Here is a 19,413-nt window from a genome sequence, read left to right as displayed (position 1 = left end):
GCATCCTGGGATCGGCGCTCCTCCAGACGGGCGGCAGGTCAGCAGGTTCCGCTGAGGGCGTCTGATTTTTTTTTCTTGCATTTTATAATAATAATAAACTATTTTATATAGCGCCTTTAAAGGTGGCTTCTCCAAGCGCTGTACAGAATGACAACAATAAATAAGAAGAATACACAAGATAAAACACAATGACAGCACACAGAGGAGACTGGGGGTGGTGGTACTAGGAAGAGCAGGGGGGTGAAGAGTGGAACCAGTTCAGGAAACCCTGTTCTGAAGAAGAGTCTGGATTTTGCGATCGTCGGTTACGTGGCGTGAGGACAGAGGCGGGAAACGGACTGACCGTGACGCAGAAATCCCCTTCCGTATCCCCTTGCGGGGCGAAAAGAGAGGGGCCGAGGGGCGTGCGCTCGATGACAGAGAGGCGCGTGTCGAGCGGACGGCACTCAGCGCTGGGTCTCGAGCTCCATCCCTGATGCCGGCTCTTCTAGAACCGGATAAACGCGTGTTTATTATTGGTCTTTATTTACTTCATTGGTCCGGCTCGCTTCAGTGGAGCGAGACGGAGACTGAGAGATTCCTTGCCACCAGTATCGGCTCTGAAATGTCATTGTGTATAGATGCACGCTAAAATGAAATAATATTCATAATGTAAACTAGACTGACTCCACTGCTCCGTTACTGGAGTTTACAGCCTGTGGACAGACCTGCTCTAGACTGACTCCACTGCTCCATTACTGGAGTTTACAGCCTGTGGACAGACCTGCTCTAGACTGACTCCACTGCTCCATTACTGGAGTTTACAGACTGTGGACAGACCTGCTCTAGACTGACTCCACTGCTCTGTTACTGGAGTTTACAGCCTGTGGACGGACCTGCTCTAGACTGACTCCACTGCTCCGTTACTGGAGTTTACAGCCTGTGAACAGACCTGCTCTAGACTGACTCCACTGCTCTGTTACTGGAGTTTACAGCCTGTGGACAGACCTGCTCTAGACTGACTCCACTGCTCTGTTACTTGCCTGTGAGTTTGCAGCCTGTGGACAGACCTGCTCTAGACTGACTCCACTGCTCTGTTACTTGCCTGTGAGTTTGCTGTTCCTCCTCTTGGTATAGATGACGACTCCAACGACCAGAGGGATGATCAGGACAATGAGGAAAATGGAGAGTCTCACTGATAGCTGCAGTATTCTGCTTGAATCTGGAAATGACAATTAATAACAGTGTATAGTCACAAGTGAAAGTAAGAGGAGAACTGTATTCTCTCATTTGAATGATACTGAGCCAATAAGAATTTTTTTGGGGTATATAAATTCAAAGAGATCCTAATGTACTCTGTGTCTGTGGTCACACACTTAACTGCCCTGGTTTCTGTGGTTGCTACCTGATGGATTACCTGCACTGGGTCCAGGTGTGTCTTTGTCCTTCAGGTCGATGGTCCACTCCTGGGTGGAGGTGATCTCTGCTCCGTCTCTGATCGTGCTGCACAGGATCCTCTCAGGCCCCTGGGGCTGACGGACAATCCTGGCTCTGACGGTCTGCTCTGTTTGCTCACTGGCGCCGCCCTGCAGTGCGACCCCAGTACTGTCCCTCCAGCGCAGCTCCGTGTGGCCACAGTCCAGCCCGCAGGTGAGGGAGCAGGTCAGGGTGATGGTGGAGCCCCGCTGCACCTCTCTTGTGTGATTGGAGCTCACTGGGGAAAGATCGAAGCCGCAGTGACACGTCAGAATAAAATGAGCACTGTGAAGTGTTTATTCACTCTACAATTCAAAACTGTTAACTGTTTCAGGGGTATCCAGTCTCGGTGCAGGGGAGCCCCCATCTAGGACTCTTCCCTGAAGTCCTCAGTGTTGAAAGACCTGAAACGCTTGTGAGTTTCGATCAGTTTAGCTGGTTCTGTTAAGTCACGTACGTAACTAGCGTAGAGGCTAGAGAGCTGAGGTTTTCATCGCAGATGAGCTCCTAGGTTTTTAAACAACAAAACTGTTTGAAGTGTTCTGGGGCTGGTCACGGCTGAGCTGTTGTCATCTAGCTTAATAAATCAAAGTCCGATGGGAAAGAACATGGCAGCACAGGGACCAGACAGTGAGGTACAAGATCTGCTCTGTTTTTTCCTACAGAAGAGCCTGGGGCATTGCTGAACATCTTGGGTTTGTCTACCGGGGACGCTGTGCAGACGAGACCTACCTGACAGTGTGTTCAGAGCGACACTCTGATGGTCTTGGAGACGCCTTGTATTTTGATAACGTGAACACTTGTAGATGCCGCTGTCCTGGGTCTGGACCTGAGAGATCAGCAGTGATGTGTTCTGTGCCATCTGGACTCTGTCATCTACTGTCTGCCCTTTGAGAGGAATTCCCCCATGTGTGAGGATAGAGAGAGTCTCAATGCGTCTGGAACTGAATCTCTGAAAGGTCCAGACCAGCTTCTCTCCTTCTTCCAGGTCAGTGGTCATGAGACAGGGGAGGTGGAGGGAGCTGCCCTCAGGGGCGAACACCTCTGGCTGTTCTGTGGAAGCAAGAGGAGGAAGGGGGTTTCCGACACGGATAAGTCCCCCTTGCTATCTTTTCCAGTCGCAGTGTTGAAACGAAAATGAACAGCAGAAATGAGCTGTGGTAATGTACACGTGAAAAACGGAGTGGGAGCGCTCCCTGCGTCGGTCAGTCTGAGCCGGCTGTCGGGTCCGGTGTCACCGATGAGCCGGAGTCTCGTGTCTGTTGGCCGGGCCGAGTTCTGTGTGCAGCCCAGAATAGCCCAGTGCCCTTGAGTGTAATTCTGTGCAGTGCAGTATAGTAAACTGCTAAACTACACTTGCAGCATAGGTTAGTAAAGTACTGTTCAATGCAGAGTAGATTAGCACAATGCAGCATAGTTTAGTACAGTACTGTTCAATACGGTGTAGTTGAGTATAGTGTAGTTTAGTACTGTTCAATGCAGTGAAGTTTATCATTATACAGTTTACATATACATGTTACAGTTTAGTGTAGTACTGTTCAATGCGGTGTGGTTTAGTATAGCAAAGTAGTGTGATGCAGTATATTTCACTATAGTGCAATGTACTATAGTTAAGTATATTATAGTGCAGTAGTAATTCATTGCAGTATTGTTAAGCATAGTGCAGTGTAGTGCTGTATAGTCCACCCAGGTCAGTCTCAGGTTCATGGTCTTGTTACATTTGTCACTGTCAATATGGGGATACAGTCTGCAGTACAGTGACAGGTTTCCTCCTGTCAGGCTGGGTTCAACTGGGGGAGGAGAGAGAGAGGATCAAACACCCGTTCTAGAAAACACCTCTCTAGACTTCTGGACTGGGGGTTCTAGACTCAGGGTTCCAGAGAGGATTGAGGGGAGAGAGAGGAGAGAGAAAGATTCAAGTCCTGTGTTTTATTCTTCATAATGACAGCTTTAAACAAACATTGTTGGAAGTGTTTGAATTAATTTATCGTGAAAGGTATTCTGCATTGTAAAGAGCTTTTGAATGAATTGGAATAGCAGCATATACCTACCAGAGAGCAGGCTGAGAGAGATGATCTTTCCTCTAGTGGAGTAATGACCACAGGTGTACTGTCCAGCGTCTTCCTTCTTCAGGTTGTGTATGTGTAGGGAGCAGTCAGACAGTACCGTCAGTCTCCCAGCCCTGTCTGTCTGTGTGGTAACAACCTGTCCTTTCTCGATCAGCTGTGTCTCGGGCCCAGACCTACTGTAGTATCTCCAGGAAACTGAATCGCAGCTGCTGACTCCATCACAAGGCAGGGAGACATTCCCTCCCTCAGGGGAGAACAGCTGCTGACCTGCAGGACAGACGCACACCGTGAGCTCCCGTCACCTCTTCATCACCTTCAGCCACAGTCAGACACTCCTCTTCCTCACCTCCTCTCCCTCTGCTCTGATGTCTCCTCTCTCCTCTTCCTCACCTCCTCTCTCTGTTCTAGTATGTCTACAGCTCTGACGTGTCTCCTCTCTCCTCTTCCTCACCTCCTCTCTCTCTCTGTTCCAGTATCTACAGCTCTGATGAGTCTCCTCTCTCCTCTTCCTCACCTCCTCTCTCTGTTCTAGTGTGTCTATAGCTCTGATGTCTCCTGATGAGCTCACCCAGCTGTGTCTGGAGAGAAGCCAGGGTATCGGCTCCAACCACAGGGATGGGCAGCTTGTTCCCCACCCCCACTCCCCTATGTGTACAGAAGAGCCTCCTGCTCTCAATAGACTTCCTCGAACCACAGTCCCTCTGTCTCGGTCTCCCTCCCTCCCTCTCCTCCTCCGGTTCTGTCCGGACCTGGTGACCCGACTCACCCTGCGCGGAGCCCAGCGCCCAGATCAGGAGAGGAGCCATCAGAGAGGGCAGCGCCGACCTCATTGTCCAGTCTGCCAGTGTGCCCCTCGCCCCCTCGCCCTCTCGGTCTCTCCCTCCCTGCAGCGACAAGCAGGAAGTGACTCTGAGGCTGAACTGGCCGGTGGAGAGAGCCGGCCCCTTCCTGTCAGAGGCGCTAACCACAGCCGCTTGAGACAGAGCTGAGAATGGGCGACCCCGCCCCCCCCAAGCAGGGAGTCGAGTAAAAATAGGACTTCTCTTGTCTTCGTTAGCTGTGAGAGAATCTGCACAGCTTGTTCCCCACCCCCACCCCCCTCTGTGTACAGCAGAGCCTCCTGTCCTGACTGGAGGAGCTCGTCCAGCTGTGTCTGGGACCCTTGACCCCTGTGGCTGGTGCTGCATGAGCTCAGAGAGCAGGAGGCTCTGCTGTCGGCTGTACAGCTCACGAATCTGAGGGCAGCAGTCCGGCTCGGTCCTGCTCATCCGAGTCTGAGCACAGCACTCCCTCTGCTCCCCAGACTGATGCGGTGTCGTGCCATCGAGAGAGACCTCCAGCCGAGAGGAACGACCACATCGCCCCCCGGCACAGAGGAGCTCACAGGATTCGTTCACAGCGGTGAACCAGAGAGCTGAAGATCAGTGCAGCACACCACCAAGCAGGAGGCAATGAGAAAGTCTGGACTTCTCTCTGCTTTGCTAGCTGACGAACTCCGCCCAGAAGGAGGTTCTCGGTCCGGAGCCGAACCCTGGACCCCCGGCAAGCACAGCCTTGAACTGATTTGACAGCAAGCCCTCCCTTGTGCTGTCGTCTCCGCTTCTCCAGCTCCGCTGTCCCTCTTGGCAGAGGGGACAGGGCGACGCGCCCCGATGAGGCGGGTGAAAGACACTCCCAGGACAGGGTTAAAAAAAGAAAAGCTCTTTTATTTACAGCGCCGCGGGCAAAACAAAATGACCGCAAAAACCGCGAAGCTCAAGCTCCTCTCTGAGCCGCCAACTTCGTCGAGTCCCTCTCTTTCCCCGAGTTCCGGGGTTAGCCGATGGCCCCCAGCCTCCCCCCCAGACCCGGTCTCTCTCTCTCCCCATCATCTCTCTTCGCAGCAGCTGCTCTTCCAAACCGGCTCCCAGCGCCGGCGGGTTCCTCCGCCCCCCCGTCCTCGGACCGACCCGGGCGGCCTCAGCCGAGCTGCCGTTGGATCCGACACCCGGCCGGCCGCCAGGCGAGGGAGGGCAGCAGATCGTTCCCCCCCCCCTCCACGGCATCCTGGGATCGGCGCTCCTCCAGACGGGCGGCAGGTCAGCAGGTTCCGCTGAGGGCGTCTGATTTTTTTTCTTGCATTTTATAATAATAATAAACTATTTTATATAGCGCCTTTAAAGGTGGCTTCTCAAAGCGCTGTACAGAATGACAACAATAAATAAGAACAATACACAAGATAAAACACAATGACAGCACACAGAGGAGACCGGGGGTGGTGGTACTAGGAAGAGCAGGGGGGTGAAGAGTGGAACCAGTTCAGGAAACCCTGTTCTGAAGAAGAGTCTGGATTTTGCGATCGTCGGTTACGTGGCGTGAGGACAGAGGCGGGAAACGGACTGACCGTGACGCAGAAATCGAACCCCTCTCCGTTCCGTATCCCCTTGCGGGGCGAAAAGAGAGGGGCCGAGGGGCGTGCGCTCGATGACAGAGAGGCGCGTGTCGAGCGGACGGCACTCAGCGCTGGGTCTCGAGCTCCATCCCTGATGCCAGCTCTTCTAGAATCGGATAAACGCGTGTTTATTATTGGTCTTTATTTACTTCATTGGTCCGGCTCGCTTCAGTGGAGCGAGACGGAGACTGAGAGATTCCTTGCCACCAGTATCGGCTCTGAAATGTCATTGTGTATAGATGCACGCTAAAATGAAATAATATTCATAATGTAAACTAGACTGACTCCACTGCTCTGTTACTGGAGTTTACAGCCTGTGGACAGACCTGCTCTAGACTGACTCCACTGCTCCATTACTGGAGTTTACAGCCTGTGGACAGACCTGCTCTAGACTGACTCCACTGCTCTGTTACTGGAGTTTACAGCCTGTGGACAGACCTGCTCTAGACTGACTCCACTGCTCTGTTACTGGAGTTTACAGCCTGTGGACGGACCTGCTCTACACTGACTCCACTGCTGCATTACTGGAGTTTACAGCCTGTGGACAGACCTGCTCTAGACTGACTCCACTGCTCCGTTATTGGAGTTTACAGCCTGTGGACGGACCTGCTCTAGACTGACTCCACTGCTCCGTTACTGGAGTTTACAGCCTGTGAACAGACCTGCTCTAGACCGACTCCACTGCTCCGTTACTGGAGTTTACAGCCTGTGGACAGACCTGCTCTAGACTGACTCCACTGCTCTGTTACTTGCCTGTGAGTTTGCTGTTCCTCCTCTTGGTATAGATGACGACTCCAACGACCAGAGGGATGATCAGGACAATGAGGAAAATGGAGAGTCTCACTGATAGCTGCAGTATTCTGCTTGAATCTGGAAATGACAATTAATAACAGTGTATAGTCACACGTGAAAGTAAGAGGAGAACTGTATTCTCTCATTTGAATGATACTGAGCCAATAAGAATTTTTTTGGGGTATATAAATTCAAAGAGATCCTAATGTACTCTGTGTCTGTGGTCACACACTTAACTGCCCTGGTTTCTGTGTTTGCTACCTGATGGATTACCTGCACTGGGTCCAGGTGTGTCTTTGTCCTTCAGGTCGATGGTCCACTCCTGGGTGGAGGTGATCTGTGCTCTGTCTCTGATCGCGCTGCACAGGATCCTCTCAGGCCCCTGGGGCTGACGGACAATACTGGCTCTGACGGTCTGCTCTGTTTGCTCACTGGCGCCGCCCTGCAGTGCGACCCCAGTACTGTCCCTCCAGCGCAGCTCCGTGTGGCCACAGTCCAGCCCGCAGGTGAGGGAGCAGGTCAGGGTGATGGTGGAGCCCCGCTGCACCTCTCTTGTGTGATTGGAGCTCACTGGGGAAAGATCGAAGCCGCAGTGACACGTCAGAATAAAATGAGCACTGTGAAGTGTTTATTCACTCTACAATTCAAAACTGTTAACTGTTTCAGGGGTATCCAGTCTCGGTGCAGGGGAGCCCCCATCTAGGACTCTTCCCTGAAGTCCTCAGTGTTGAAAGACCTGAAACGCTTGTGAGTTTCGATCAGTTTAGCTGGTTCTGTTAAGTCACGTACGTAACTAGCGTAGAGGCTAGAGAGCTGAGGTTTTCATCGCAGATGAGCTCCTAGGTTTTTAAACAACAAAACTGTTTGAACTGTTTTGGGGCTGGTCACGGCTGAGCTGTTGTCATCTAGCTTAATAAATCAAAGTCCGATGGGAAAGAACATGGCAGCACAGGGACCAGACAGTGAGGTACAAGATCTGCTCTGTTTTTTCCTACAGAAGAGCCTGGGGCATTGCTGAACATCTTGGGTCTGTCCACCGGGGGGCGCTGTGCAGACGGGACCTACCTGACAGTGTGTTCAGAGCGACATTCTGATGGTCTTGTAGAAGCCTTTTATTTTGATAACGTGAACACTTGTAGACGCCGCTGTCCTGGGTCTGGACCTGAGAGATCAGCAGTGATGTGTTCTGTGCCATCTGGACTCTGTCATCTACTGTCTGCCCTTTGAGAGGAGGTCCCCCACGTACAAGGGTATAGAGTGTCTCACTGCGTCTGGAACTGAATCTCTGAAAGGTCCAGACCAGCTTCTCTCCTTCATCCAGGTCAGCGGTCATCAGACAGGGGAGGTGGAGGGAGCTGCCCTCAGGGGCGAACACCTCTGGCTGTGCTGTGGAAGCAAGAGGAGGAAGGGAGTTTCCGACACGGATAAGTCCCCCTTGCTATCTTTTCCAGTCGCAGTGTTGAAACGAAAATGAACAGCAGAAATGAGCTGTGGTAATGTACACGTGAAAAACGGAGTGGGAGCGCTCCCTGCGTCGGTCAGTCTGAGCCGGCTGTCGGGTCCGGTGTCACCGATGAGCCGGAGTCTCGTGTCTGTTGGCCGGGCCGAGTTCTGTGTGCAGCCCAGAATAGCCCAGTGCCCTTGAGTGTAATTCTGTGCAGTGCAGTATAGGAAACTGCTAAACTACACTTGCAGCATAGGTTAGTAAAGTACTGTTCAATGCAGAGTAGATTAGCACAATGCAGCATAGTTTAGTACAGTACTGTTCAATACGGTGTAGTTGAGTATAGTGTAGTTTAGTACTGTTCAATGCAGTGAAGTTTATCATTATACAGTTTACATATACATGTTACAGTTTAGTGTAGTACTGTTCAATGCGGTGTGGTTTAGTATAGCAAAGTAGTGTGATGCAGTATATTTCACTATAGTGCAATGTACTATAGTTAAGTATATTATAGTGCAGTAGTAATTCATTGCAGTATTGTTAAGCATAGTGCAGTGTAGTGCTGTATAGTCCACCCAGGTCAGTCTCAGGTTCATGGTCTTGTTACATTTGTCACTGTCAACATGGGGATACAGTCTGCAGTACAGTGACAGGTTTCCTCCTGTCAGGCTGGGTTCAACTGGGGGAGGAGAGAGAGAGGATCAAACACCCGTTCTAGAAAACACCTCTCTAGACTTCTGGACTGGGGGTTCTAGACTCAGGGTTCCAGAGAGGATTGAGGGGAGAGAGAGGAGAGAGAAAGATTCAAGTCCTGTGTTTTATTCTTCATAATGACAGCTTTAAACAAACATTGCTGGAAGTGTTTGAATTAATTTATCGTGAAAGGTATTCTGCATTGTAAAGAGCTGAATGAATTGGATTAGCAGCATATACCTACCAGAGAGCAGGCTGAGAGAGACGATCTTTCCTCTAGTGGAGGATAGACCACAGGTGTACTGTCCAGCGTCTTCCTTCTTCAGGTTGTGTATGTGTAGGGAGCAGTCAGACAGTACCGTCAGTCTCCCAGCCCTGTCTGTCTGTGTGGTAACAACCTGTCCGTTCTCGATCAGCTGTGTCTCGGGCCCAGACCTACTGTAGTATCTCCAGGAAACTGAATCGCAGCTGCTGACTCCATCACAAGGCAGGGAGACATTCCCTCCCTCAGGGGAGAACAGCTGCTGACCTGCAGGACAGACGCACACCGTGAGCTCCCGTCACCTCTTCATCACCTTCAGCCACAGTCAGACACTCCTCTTCCTCACCTCCTCTCCCTCTGCTCTGATGTCTCCTCTCTCCTCTTCCTCACCTCCTCTCTCTGTTCTAGTGTGTCTACAGCTCTGACGTGTCTCCTCTCTCTCTGTTCCAGTATCTACAGCTCTGATGAGTCTCCTCTCTCCTCTTCCTCACCTCCTCTCTCTGTTCTAGTGTGTCTACAGCTCTGACGTGTCTCCTCTCTCCTCTTCCTCACCTCCTCTCTCTCTCTGTTCCAGTATCTACAGCTCTGATGAGTCTCCTCTCTCCTCTTCCTCACCTCCTCTCTCTGTTCTAGTGTGTCTATAGCTCTGATGTCTCCTGATGAGCTCACCCAGCTGTGTCTGGAGAGAAGCCAGGGTATCGGCTCCAACCACAGGGCTGGGCAGCTTGTTCCCCACCCCCACCCCCCTCTGTGTACAGAAGAGCCTCCTGTCCTGACTGGAGGAGCTCACCCAGCTGTGTCTGGAGAGAAGCCAGGGTATCGGCTTCAACCACAGGGCTGGGCAGCTTGTTCCCCACCCCCACTCCCCTATGTGTACAGAAGAGCCTCCTGCTCTCAATGGACTTCCTCGAACCCCAGACCCTCTGTCTCGGCCTCCCTCCCTCTCCTCCTCCGGTTCTGTCCGGACCTGGTGACCCGACTCACCCTGCGCGGAGCCCAGCGCCCAGATCAGGAGAGGAGCCATCAGAGAGGGCAGCGCCGACCTCATTGTCCAGTCTGCCAGTGTGCCCCTCGCCCCCTCGCCCTCTCGGTCTCTCCCTCCCTGCAGCGACAAGCAGGAAGTGACTCTGAGGCTGAACTGGCCGGTGGAGAGAGCCGGCCCCTTCCTGTCAGAGGCGCTAACCACAGCCGCTTGAGACGGAGCTGAGAATGGGCGACCCCGCCCCCCCCAAGCAGGGGGTCGAGTAAAAATAGGACTTCTCTTGTCTTCGTTAGCTGTGAGAGAATCTGCACAGCTTGTTCCCCACCCCCACCCCCCTCTGTGTACAGCAGAGCCTCCTGTCCTGACTGGAGGAGCTCGTCCAGCTGTGTCTGGGACCCTTGACCCCTGTGGCTGGTGCTGCATGAGCTCAGAGAGCAGGAGGCTCTGCTGTCGGCTGTACAGCTCACGAGTCTGAGGGCAGCAGTCCGGCTCGGTCCTGCTCATCCGAGTCTGAGCACAGTACTCCCTCTGCTCCCCAGACTGATGCGGTGTCGTGCCATCGAGAGAGACCCCCAGCCGAGAGGAACGACCACATCGCCCCCCGGCACAGAGGAGCTCACAGGATTCGTTCACAGCGGTGAACCAGAGAGCTGAAGATCAGTGCAGCACACCACCAAGCAGGAGGCAATGAGAAAGTCTGGACTTCTCTCTGCTTTGCTAGCTGACGAACTCCGCCCAGAAGGAGGTTCTCAGTCCGGAACCGAACCCCGGACCCCCGGCAAGCACGGCCTTGAACTGATTTGACAGCAAGCCCTCCCTTGTGCTGTCGTCTCCGCTTCTCCAGCTCCGCTGTCCCTCTTGGCAGAGGGGACAGGGCGACGCGCCCCGATGAGGCGGGTGAAAGACACTCCCAGGACAGGGTTAAAAAAAGAAAAGCTCTTTTATTTACAGCGCGGGCAAAACAAAATGACCGCAAAAACCGCGAAGCTCAAGCTCCTCTCTGAGCCGCCAACTTCGTCGAGTCCCTCTCTTTCCCCGAGTTCCGGGGTTAGCCGATGGCCCCCAGCCTCCCCCCCAGACCCGGTCTCTCTCTCTCCCCATCATCTCTCTTCGCAGCAGCTGCTCTTCCAAACCGGCTCCCAGCGCCGGCGGGTTCCTCCGCCCCCCCGTCCTCGGACCGACCCGGGCGGCCTCAGCCGAGCTGCCGTTGGATCCGACACCCGGCCGGCCGCCAGGCGAGGGAGGGCAGCAGATCGTTCCCCCCCCCCTCCACGGCATCCTGGGATCGGCGCTCCTCCAGACGGGCGGCAGGTCAGCAGGTTCCGCTGAGGGCGCCTGATTTTTTTTTCTTGCATTTTATAATAATAATAAACTATTTTATATAGCGCCTTTAAAGGTGGCTTCTCCAAGCGCTGTACAGAATGACAACAATAAATAAGAAGAATACACAAGATAAAACACAATGACAGCACACAGGGGAGACCGGGGGTGGTGGTACCAGGAAGAGCAGGGGGGTGAAGAGTGGAACCAGTTCAGGAAACCCTGTTCTGAAGAAGAGTCTGGATTTTGCGATCGTCGGTTACGTGGCGTGAGGACAGAGGCGGGAAACGGACTGACCGTGACGCAGAAATCGAACCCCCTTCCGTTCCGTATCCCCTTGCGGGGCGAAAAGAGAGGGGCCGAGGGGCGTGCGCTCGATGACAGAGAGGCGCGTGTCGAGCGGACGGCACTCAGCGCTGGGTCTCGAGCTCCATCCCTGATGCCGGCTCTTCTCGAACCGGATAAACGCGTGTTTATTATTGGTCTTTATTTACTTCATTGGTCCGGCTCGCTTCAGTGGAGCGAGATGGAGACAGAGAGATTCCTTGCCATCAGTATCCGCTCTGAAATGTCATTGTGTATAGATGCATGCTAAAATGAAATAATATTCATAATGTAAACTAGACCGACTCCACTGCTCCGTTACTGGAGTTTACAGCCTGTGGACAGACCTGCTCTAGACTGACTCCACTGCTCCGTTACTGGAGTTTACAGCCTGTAGACAGACCTGCTCTAGACTGACTCCACTGCTCTGTTACTGGAGTTTACAGCCTGTGGACAGACCTGCTCTAGACTGACTCCACTGCTCTGTTACTGGAGTTTACAGCCTGTGGACGGACCTGCTCTAGACTGACTCCACTGCTCCGTTATTGGAGTTTACAGCCTGTGGACGGACCTGCTCTAGACTGACTCCACTGCTCTGTTACTGGAGTTTACAGCCTGTGGACAGACCTGCTCTAGACTGACTCCACTGCTCTGTTACTGGAGTTTACAGCCTGTGGACGGACCTTCTCTGGACTGACTCCACTGCTCCGTTACTGGAGTTTACAGCCTGTGGACAGACCTGCTCTAGACCGACTCCACTGCTCCGTTACTGGAGTTTACAGCCTGTGAACAGACCTGCTCTAGACTGACTCCACTGCTCTGATACTGCAGTTTACAGTCTGTGGACAGACCTGCTCTAGACTGACTCCACTGCTCTGTTACTGGAGTTTACAGCCTCTGGACACACCTGCTCTAGACTGACTCCACTGCTCGGTTACTGGAGTTTACAGCCTGTGAACAGACCTGCTCTAGACTGACTCCACTGCTCCATTACTGGAGTTTACAGCCTGTGGACAGACCTGCTCTAGACTGACTCCACTGCTCTGTTACTGGAGTTTACAGCCTGTGGACGGACCTGCTCTAGACTGACTCCACTGCTCCGTTATTGGAGTTTACAGCCTGTGGACGGACCTGCTCTAGACTGACTCCACTGCTCTGTTACTGGAGTTTACAGCCTGTGGACGGACCTGCTCTAGACTGACTCCACTGCTCCGGTATTGGAGTTTACAGCCTGTGGACAGACCTGCTCTAGACCGACTCCACTGCTCCGTTACTGGAGTTTACAGCCTGTGAACAGACCTGCTCTAGACTGACTGCACTGCTCTGATACTGCAGTTTACAGTCTGTGGACAGACCTGCTCTAGACTGACTCCACTGCTCTGTTACTTGCCTGTGAGTTTGATGTTCCTCCTCTTGGTATAGATGACGACTCCAACGACCAGAGGGATGATCAGAACTATGAAGAAAATGGGGAGTCTCACTGATAGCTGCAGTATTCTGCTTGAATCTGGAAATGACAATTAATAACAGTGTATAGTCACACGTGAAAGTAAGAGGAGAACTGTATTCTCTCATTTGAATGACACAGAGAAAATTAGAATTTTTGTGGGTATGTTACTTCAAAGAGATCCTAATGTACTCTGTATGTTTGTGGTCACACACTTAACTGCCCTGGTTTCTGTGTTTGCTATCTGATGGATTACCTGCACTGGGTCCAGGTGTGTCTTTGTCCTTCAGGTCGATGGTCCACTCCTGGGTGGAGGTGATCTCTGCTCCGTCTCTGATCGCGCTGCACAGGATCCTCTCAGGCCCCTGGGGCTGACGGACAATCCTGGCTATGACGGTCTGCTCAGTTTGCTCACTGGCGCCGCCCTGCAGTGCGACCCCAGTACTGTCCCTCCAGCGCAGCTCCGTGAGGCCACAGTCCAGCCCGCAGGTGAGGGAGCAGGTCAGGGTGATGGTGGAGCCCCGCTGCACCTCTCCAGTGTGATCGGAGCTCACTGGGGAAAAGATCGAAGCCGCAGTGACACGTCAGAATAAAATGAGCACTGTGAAGCGTTTATTCACTCTACAAGGATTTCATTGGCGTTCTCTGTTGATTTATATTGATCACCTTTATACACGAGCCCAGGGGTGTGTGTTTAGCACCAGCAGGACATTGAATTTTCTCTTTTCGGTGTGTGCTAGCATTTTTCTGCATTTGAACTGAAGCCTTTGCCTTTGTTTTCGACATTGTGGAGAGACGGCGGGTGTTTGTACATGAATTGCAGTTCAAAACAAAGTTACGGTATTGTTGCAGGGGTATCCGGTCTCGGTGCAGGGGAGCCCTGGTCTAGGACTCTTCCCTGAAGTCCTCAGTGTTGAAAGACCTGAAACGCTTGTGAGTTTCGATCAGTTTAGCTGGTTCTGTTAAGTCACGTACGTAGCTAGCGGAGAGGCTAGAGAGCTGAGGTTTTCATCGCAGATGAGATCCTAGGTTTTTAAACAACAAAACTGTTTGAAGTGTTCTGGGGCTGGTCACGGCTGAGCTGTTGTCATCTAGCTTAATAAATCAAAGTCCGATGGGAAAGAACATGGCAGCACAGGGACCAGACAGTGAGGTACAAGATCTGCTCTGTTTTTTCCTACAGAAGAGCCTGGGGCATTGCTGAACATCTCGGGTTTGTCCACCGGGGGGCGCTGTGCAGACGAGACCTACCTGACAGTGTGTTCAGAGCGATGCTCTGATGGTCTTGGAGAAGCCTTTTATTTTGATAACGTGAACACTTGTAGACGCCGCTGTCCTGGGTCTGGACCTGAGAGATCAGCAGTGATGTGTTCTGTGCCATCTGGACTCTGTCATCTACTGTCTGCCCTCTGAGAGGAGGTCCCACACGTACAAGGGTATAGTATGTCTCACTGCGTCTGGAACTGAATCTCCTCAAGGTCCAGAACAGCTTCTCTCCTTCTTCCAGGTCAGTGTTCATCAGACAGGGGAGGTGGAGGGAGCCGCCCTCAGGGGCGAACACCTCTCTCGAACCCGGGACCGCGGGCTGTGCTGTGGAAGCAAGAGGAGGAAGGGGGTTTCCGACACGGATAAGTCCCCCTTGCTATCTTTTCCAGTCGCAGTGTTGAAACGAAAATGAACAGCAGAAATGAGCTGTGGTAATGTACACGTGAAAAACGGAGTGGGAGCGCTCCCTGCGTCGGTCAGTCTGAGCCGGCTGTCGGGTCCGGTGTCACCGATGAGCCGGAGTCTCGTGTCTGTTGGCCGGGCCGAGTTCTGTGTGCAGCCCAGAATAGCCCAGTGCCCTTGAGTGTAATTCTGTGCAGTGCAGTATAGTAAACTGCTAAACTACACTTGCAGCATAGGTTAGTAAAGTACTGTTCAATGCAGAGTAGATTAGCACAATGCAGCATAGTTTAGTACAGTACTGTTCAATACGGTGTAGTTGAGTATAGTGTAGTTTAGTACTGTTCAATGCAGTGAAGTTTATCATTATACAGTTTACATATACATGTTACAGTTTAGTGTAGTACTGTTCAATGCGGTGTGGTTTAGTATAGCAAAGTAGTGTGATGCAGTATATTTCACTATAGTGCAATGTACTATAGTTAAGTATATTATAGTGCAGTAGTAATTCATTGCAGTATTGTTAAGCATAGTGCAGTGTAGTGCTGTATAGTCCACCCAGGTCAGTCTCAGGTTCATGGTCTTGTTACATTTGTCACTGTCAATATGGGGATACAGTCTGCAGTACAGTGACAGGTTTCCTCCTGTCAGGCTGGGTTCAACTGGGGGAGGAGAGAGAGAGGATCAAACACCCGTTCTAGAAAACACCTCTCTAGACTTCTGGACTGGGGGTTCTAGACTCAGGGTTCCAGAGAGGATTGAGGGGAGAGAGAGGAGAGAGAAAGATTCAAGTCCTGTGTTTTATTCTTCATAATGACAGCTTTAAACAAACATTGTTGGAAGTGTTTGAATTAATTTATCGTGAAAGGTATTCTGCATTGTAAAGAGCTTTTGAATGAATTGGAATAGCAGCATATACCTACCAGAGAGCAGGCTGAGAGAGATGATCTTTCCTCTAGTGGAGTAATGACCACAGGTGTACTGTCCAGCGTCTTCCTTCTTCAGGTTGTGTATGTGTAGGGAGCAGTCAGACAGTACCGTCAGTCTCCCAGCCCTGTCTGTCTGTGTGGTAACAACCTGTCCTTTCTCGATCAGCTGTGTCTCGGGCCCAGACCTACTGTAGTATCTCCAGGAAACTGAATCGCAGCTGCTGACTCCATCACAAGGCAGGGAGACATTCCCTCCCTCAGGGGAGAACAGCTGCTGACCTGCAGGACAGACGCACACCGTGAGCTCCCGTCACCTCTTCATCACCTTCAGCCACAGTCACACTCCTCTTCCTCACCTCCTCTCTCCTCTTCCTCACCTCCTCTCTCTGTTCTAGTGTGTCTACAGCTCTGACGTGTCTCCTCTCTCCTCTTCCTCACCTCCTCTCTCTCTCTCTGTTCCAGTATCTACAGCTCTGATGAGTCTCCTCTCTCCTCTTCCTCACCTCCTCTCTCTGTTCTAGTGTGTCTATAGCTCTGATGTCTCCTGATGAGCTCACCCAGCTGTGTCTGGAGAGAAGCCAGGGTATCGGCTCCAACCACAGGGCTGGGCAGCTTGTTCCCCACCCCCACTCCCCTATGTGTACAGAAGAGCCTCCTGCTCTCAATAGACTTCCTCGAACCCCAGACCCTCTGTCTCGGCCTCCCTCCCTCCCTCTCCTCCTCCGGTTCTGTCCGGACCTGGTGACCCGACTCACCCTGCGCGGAGCCCAGCGCCCAGATCAGGAGAGGAGCCATCAGAGAGGGCAGCGCCGACCTCATTGTCCAGTCTGCCAGTGTGCCCCTCGCCCCCTCGCCCTCTCGGTCTCTCCCTCCCTGCAGCGACAGAAGCAGGAAGCGACTCTGAGGCTGAACTGGCCGGTGGAGAGAGCCGGCCCCTTCCTGTCAGAGGCGCTAACCACAGCCGCTTGAGACAGAGCTGAGAATGGGCGACCCCGCCCCCCCCAAGCAGGGGTCGAGTAAAAATAGGACTTCTCTTGTCTTCGTTAGCTGTGAGAGAATCCGCACAGCTTGTTCCCCGCCCCCGCCCCCCTCTGTGTACAGAAGAGCCTCCTGTCCTGACTGGAGGAGCTCACCCAGCTGTGTCTGGAGAGGAGCCAGGGTATCGGCTTCAACCACAGGGCTGGGCAGCCTGTTCCCCACCCCCACTCCCCTCTGTGTACAGAAGAGCCTCCTGTCCTGACTGGAGAAGCTCACCCAGCTGTGTCTGGAGAGGAGCCAGGATATCGGCTTCTGTAACAAAGCAGAGAGAAGTCCAGAGTTTCTCTTTGCCTCCTGCTTGGTGGTGTGTTCCATATGTCTTCAGCTCTCTCACAGCGCGGTGTGGTTCACCGCTGTGAACGAATCCTGTGAGCTCCTCTGTGCCAGGGGGCGATGTGGTCGTTCCTCTCGGCTGGGGGTCTCTCTCGATGGCACGACGCCGCATCAGTCTGGGGAGCAGAGGGAGTGCTGTGCTCAGACTCGGATGAGCAGGACCGAGCCGGACTGCTGCCCTCAGATTCGTGAGCTGTACAGCCGACAGCAGAGCCTCCTGCTCTCTGAGCTCATGCAGCACCAGCCACAGGGGTCACACTGACAGCTGGGGATACAGGCTGGGTTCCCCCGCCATCTTTTCCCAGATCTTCATGAATATCCAGAGGCCGACAGTGGGAAGACAGGTGTGGATGCAGGTTAGATGGTCTCTCCTGTATAATTTTTCCTATTTTTCGAAGATGTCCAGAAGCTGACAGTGGAAAGACAGGTTTGTATGCTGATTGGACTCTCTCCTATATTATTTTCCAGGATGTCCACAGGCTGACATTGGAAAGACAGGTGTGGACGGTTAGTTGTGATGGAGGTTGGATGCTCTCTCCAGTCTCTCGTTTCCCCAGTTTTCCAGGCTGCCCAGAGGCTGACAGTGGGAAGACAGGTGTGGTCTCTGCTGTATTTCTTCCTCTGTGGCGTCTCTCTGCTCGTCTCTTTCTCTCAGTCCAGCTGCATGTGGTCTGTGAAACAGCAGCTTCGCAGTGCTGAGCTGGGATTAGGACCGGTGGGTTGCAGAGTTCAGGGTTCGATTCCAGAGGGGAACACTGCTCTTGTCTCAGAACAAGGTACTTTGCTCAGATAGACTGTTCTGATAGTGTTTTATTATATTGGCTGTATTGTAGACAGCAGAGTCCTGAATTCTCATGAATACTTTCTTAATCACCTTAACACTCACACTGACACACTGAACTGTATTGTGTTTTAGTATTTGTACCTGAATAGTGCTGAACTGTTTCCTGTAGTGTTGTAGTACTCAAACTTGTATACTGTACTCTCAGCTGTACTGAGCTTTAATACTCTGACACACCTGTGTGAAGACGTCTAATATGGACAGTTGTAACAGTCATACCTGCGTACTGAACTCTGTACGCTGTACTATAATACTCAGACAGATCTGTGCGCTGAATTCTCCACTGTACTGTGCTTGAATAATGACAGATCAGTGGGCTGTACTGAACTTTAATACTCTGTGACAAACCAGTATTTTGAACCCTTGACTGCAGTGCACTGTAATACTCAAACCTGTGTGCTGAACTCTCTCCTGTACTGAGCTGTAATACTCTCTGACACACCTGTGCGCTGAACGGCTTTGTGCTTTGGTATTTGAACCCTAGTGCTGAACTGTTGCCTGTTGTTGTACTGTACGCTCAGCTGTACTGAGCTTTAATAGTGTTTGACACACCTGTGTGAAGAACTCTGACATGTACAGAGTTCAGTACAACTGTACACTGTACTATAATACTCAATGACACATCTGGGTGCTGAATTCTCCACTTTAATCATTAACGACAGATCAGTGTGCTGTACTGAGTTTTAATAGACAAGCCAGTATTCTGTACCCGTGTAGTGTACTATAATACTCACAGCTGGACTGAACTCACCTGTAGTGAACTTGAATTCTCAAACCTGTGTACTGAACTCTCTCCTACACTGAGCTTTAATACTCCTTGACACACCTGTGTGCTGAGCTGTATTGTTTTAGTATTTGAGTGCTGAACTGTTGCCTGTAGTTTTGTAGTACTGAAACTTGTGTACTATACTCTCAGCTGTACTGAGCTTTAATACTCTGGCACACCTGTGTGACGAACTCTCATACAGTATGTACATGTTCTGATACGTACTCAAAGCTGTGTACTATCTCTCCCTTCTACTCATAATACACATCTGTGTACTGTTCTGGAGTGTACTCTGCTGTAAAAATCAGGGACAGATGAGTGTGCTGAACTCTCACTTGTACTGAACTTTAATACTCAAGCCTTTGTGTTGAACTCTCACCTGGACTGAACTTTAATGCTCAATGACACACCAGTATTCTAAACTCTCACTTGTTAGGAACTTTAATACTCAAATCTGTGTGCTCAGCTCTCACCTGGACTGAACCTTAATGCTCAATGACCCAACAGTATTCTAAACTCTCAGCTCTCACCTGGACTGTACTAAAATACGTAAACCACTCTGCTGATCTCTCACTTCTACTGATCCATAATACTCAGGGCCATGCTAATACTGTATGCTGTA

The 19,413-nt window shown here is 51.7% G+C and overlaps 1 protein-coding gene across 1 annotated transcript; it reads right to left on the bottom strand.

Annotated features, from left to right (window-relative positions):
• Positions 1–1,076: 1,076 nt before the first annotated feature.
• Positions 1,077–16,691, bottom strand: LOC148813578 (uncharacterized). Its single transcript, XM_088908059.1, has 24 exons — positions 16,569–16,691; positions 15,808–16,092; positions 15,443–15,546; positions 14,926–15,034; positions 14,471–14,809; positions 13,476–13,772; positions 13,159–13,228; positions 11,712–11,821; positions 10,855–10,985; positions 10,131–10,248; positions 9,129–9,413; positions 8,767–8,870; positions 8,250–8,358; positions 7,813–8,133; positions 7,021–7,317; positions 6,705–6,825; positions 5,874–5,983; positions 5,015–5,145; positions 4,692–4,858; positions 4,291–4,472; positions 3,507–3,791; positions 2,188–2,508; positions 1,397–1,693; positions 1,077–1,201 (listed from the first exon to the last, which is right to left on the bottom strand). The coding sequence occupies exons 1-24, from the start codon at positions 16,630–16,632 to the stop codon at positions 1,077–1,079; spliced, it is 4,482 nt and encodes a 1,493-aa protein (XP_088764185.1). The 5' UTR covers positions 16,633–16,691.
• Between the last annotated feature and the right edge of the window lie 2,722 nt (positions 16,692–19,413).

This window comes from Atractosteus spatula (assembly GCF_055471065.1).
Source record: "Atractosteus spatula isolate fAtrSpa1 chromosome 10 unlocalized genomic scaffold, fAtrSpa1.hap1 SUPER_10_unloc_1, whole genome shotgun sequence".
NCBI classification, from domain to species: Eukaryota; Metazoa; Chordata; class Actinopteri; order Semionotiformes; family Lepisosteidae; genus Atractosteus; species Atractosteus spatula.
Note: the sequence above shows the minus strand (reverse complement) of the source record. Positions and strands in the feature narration are given on the sequence as shown.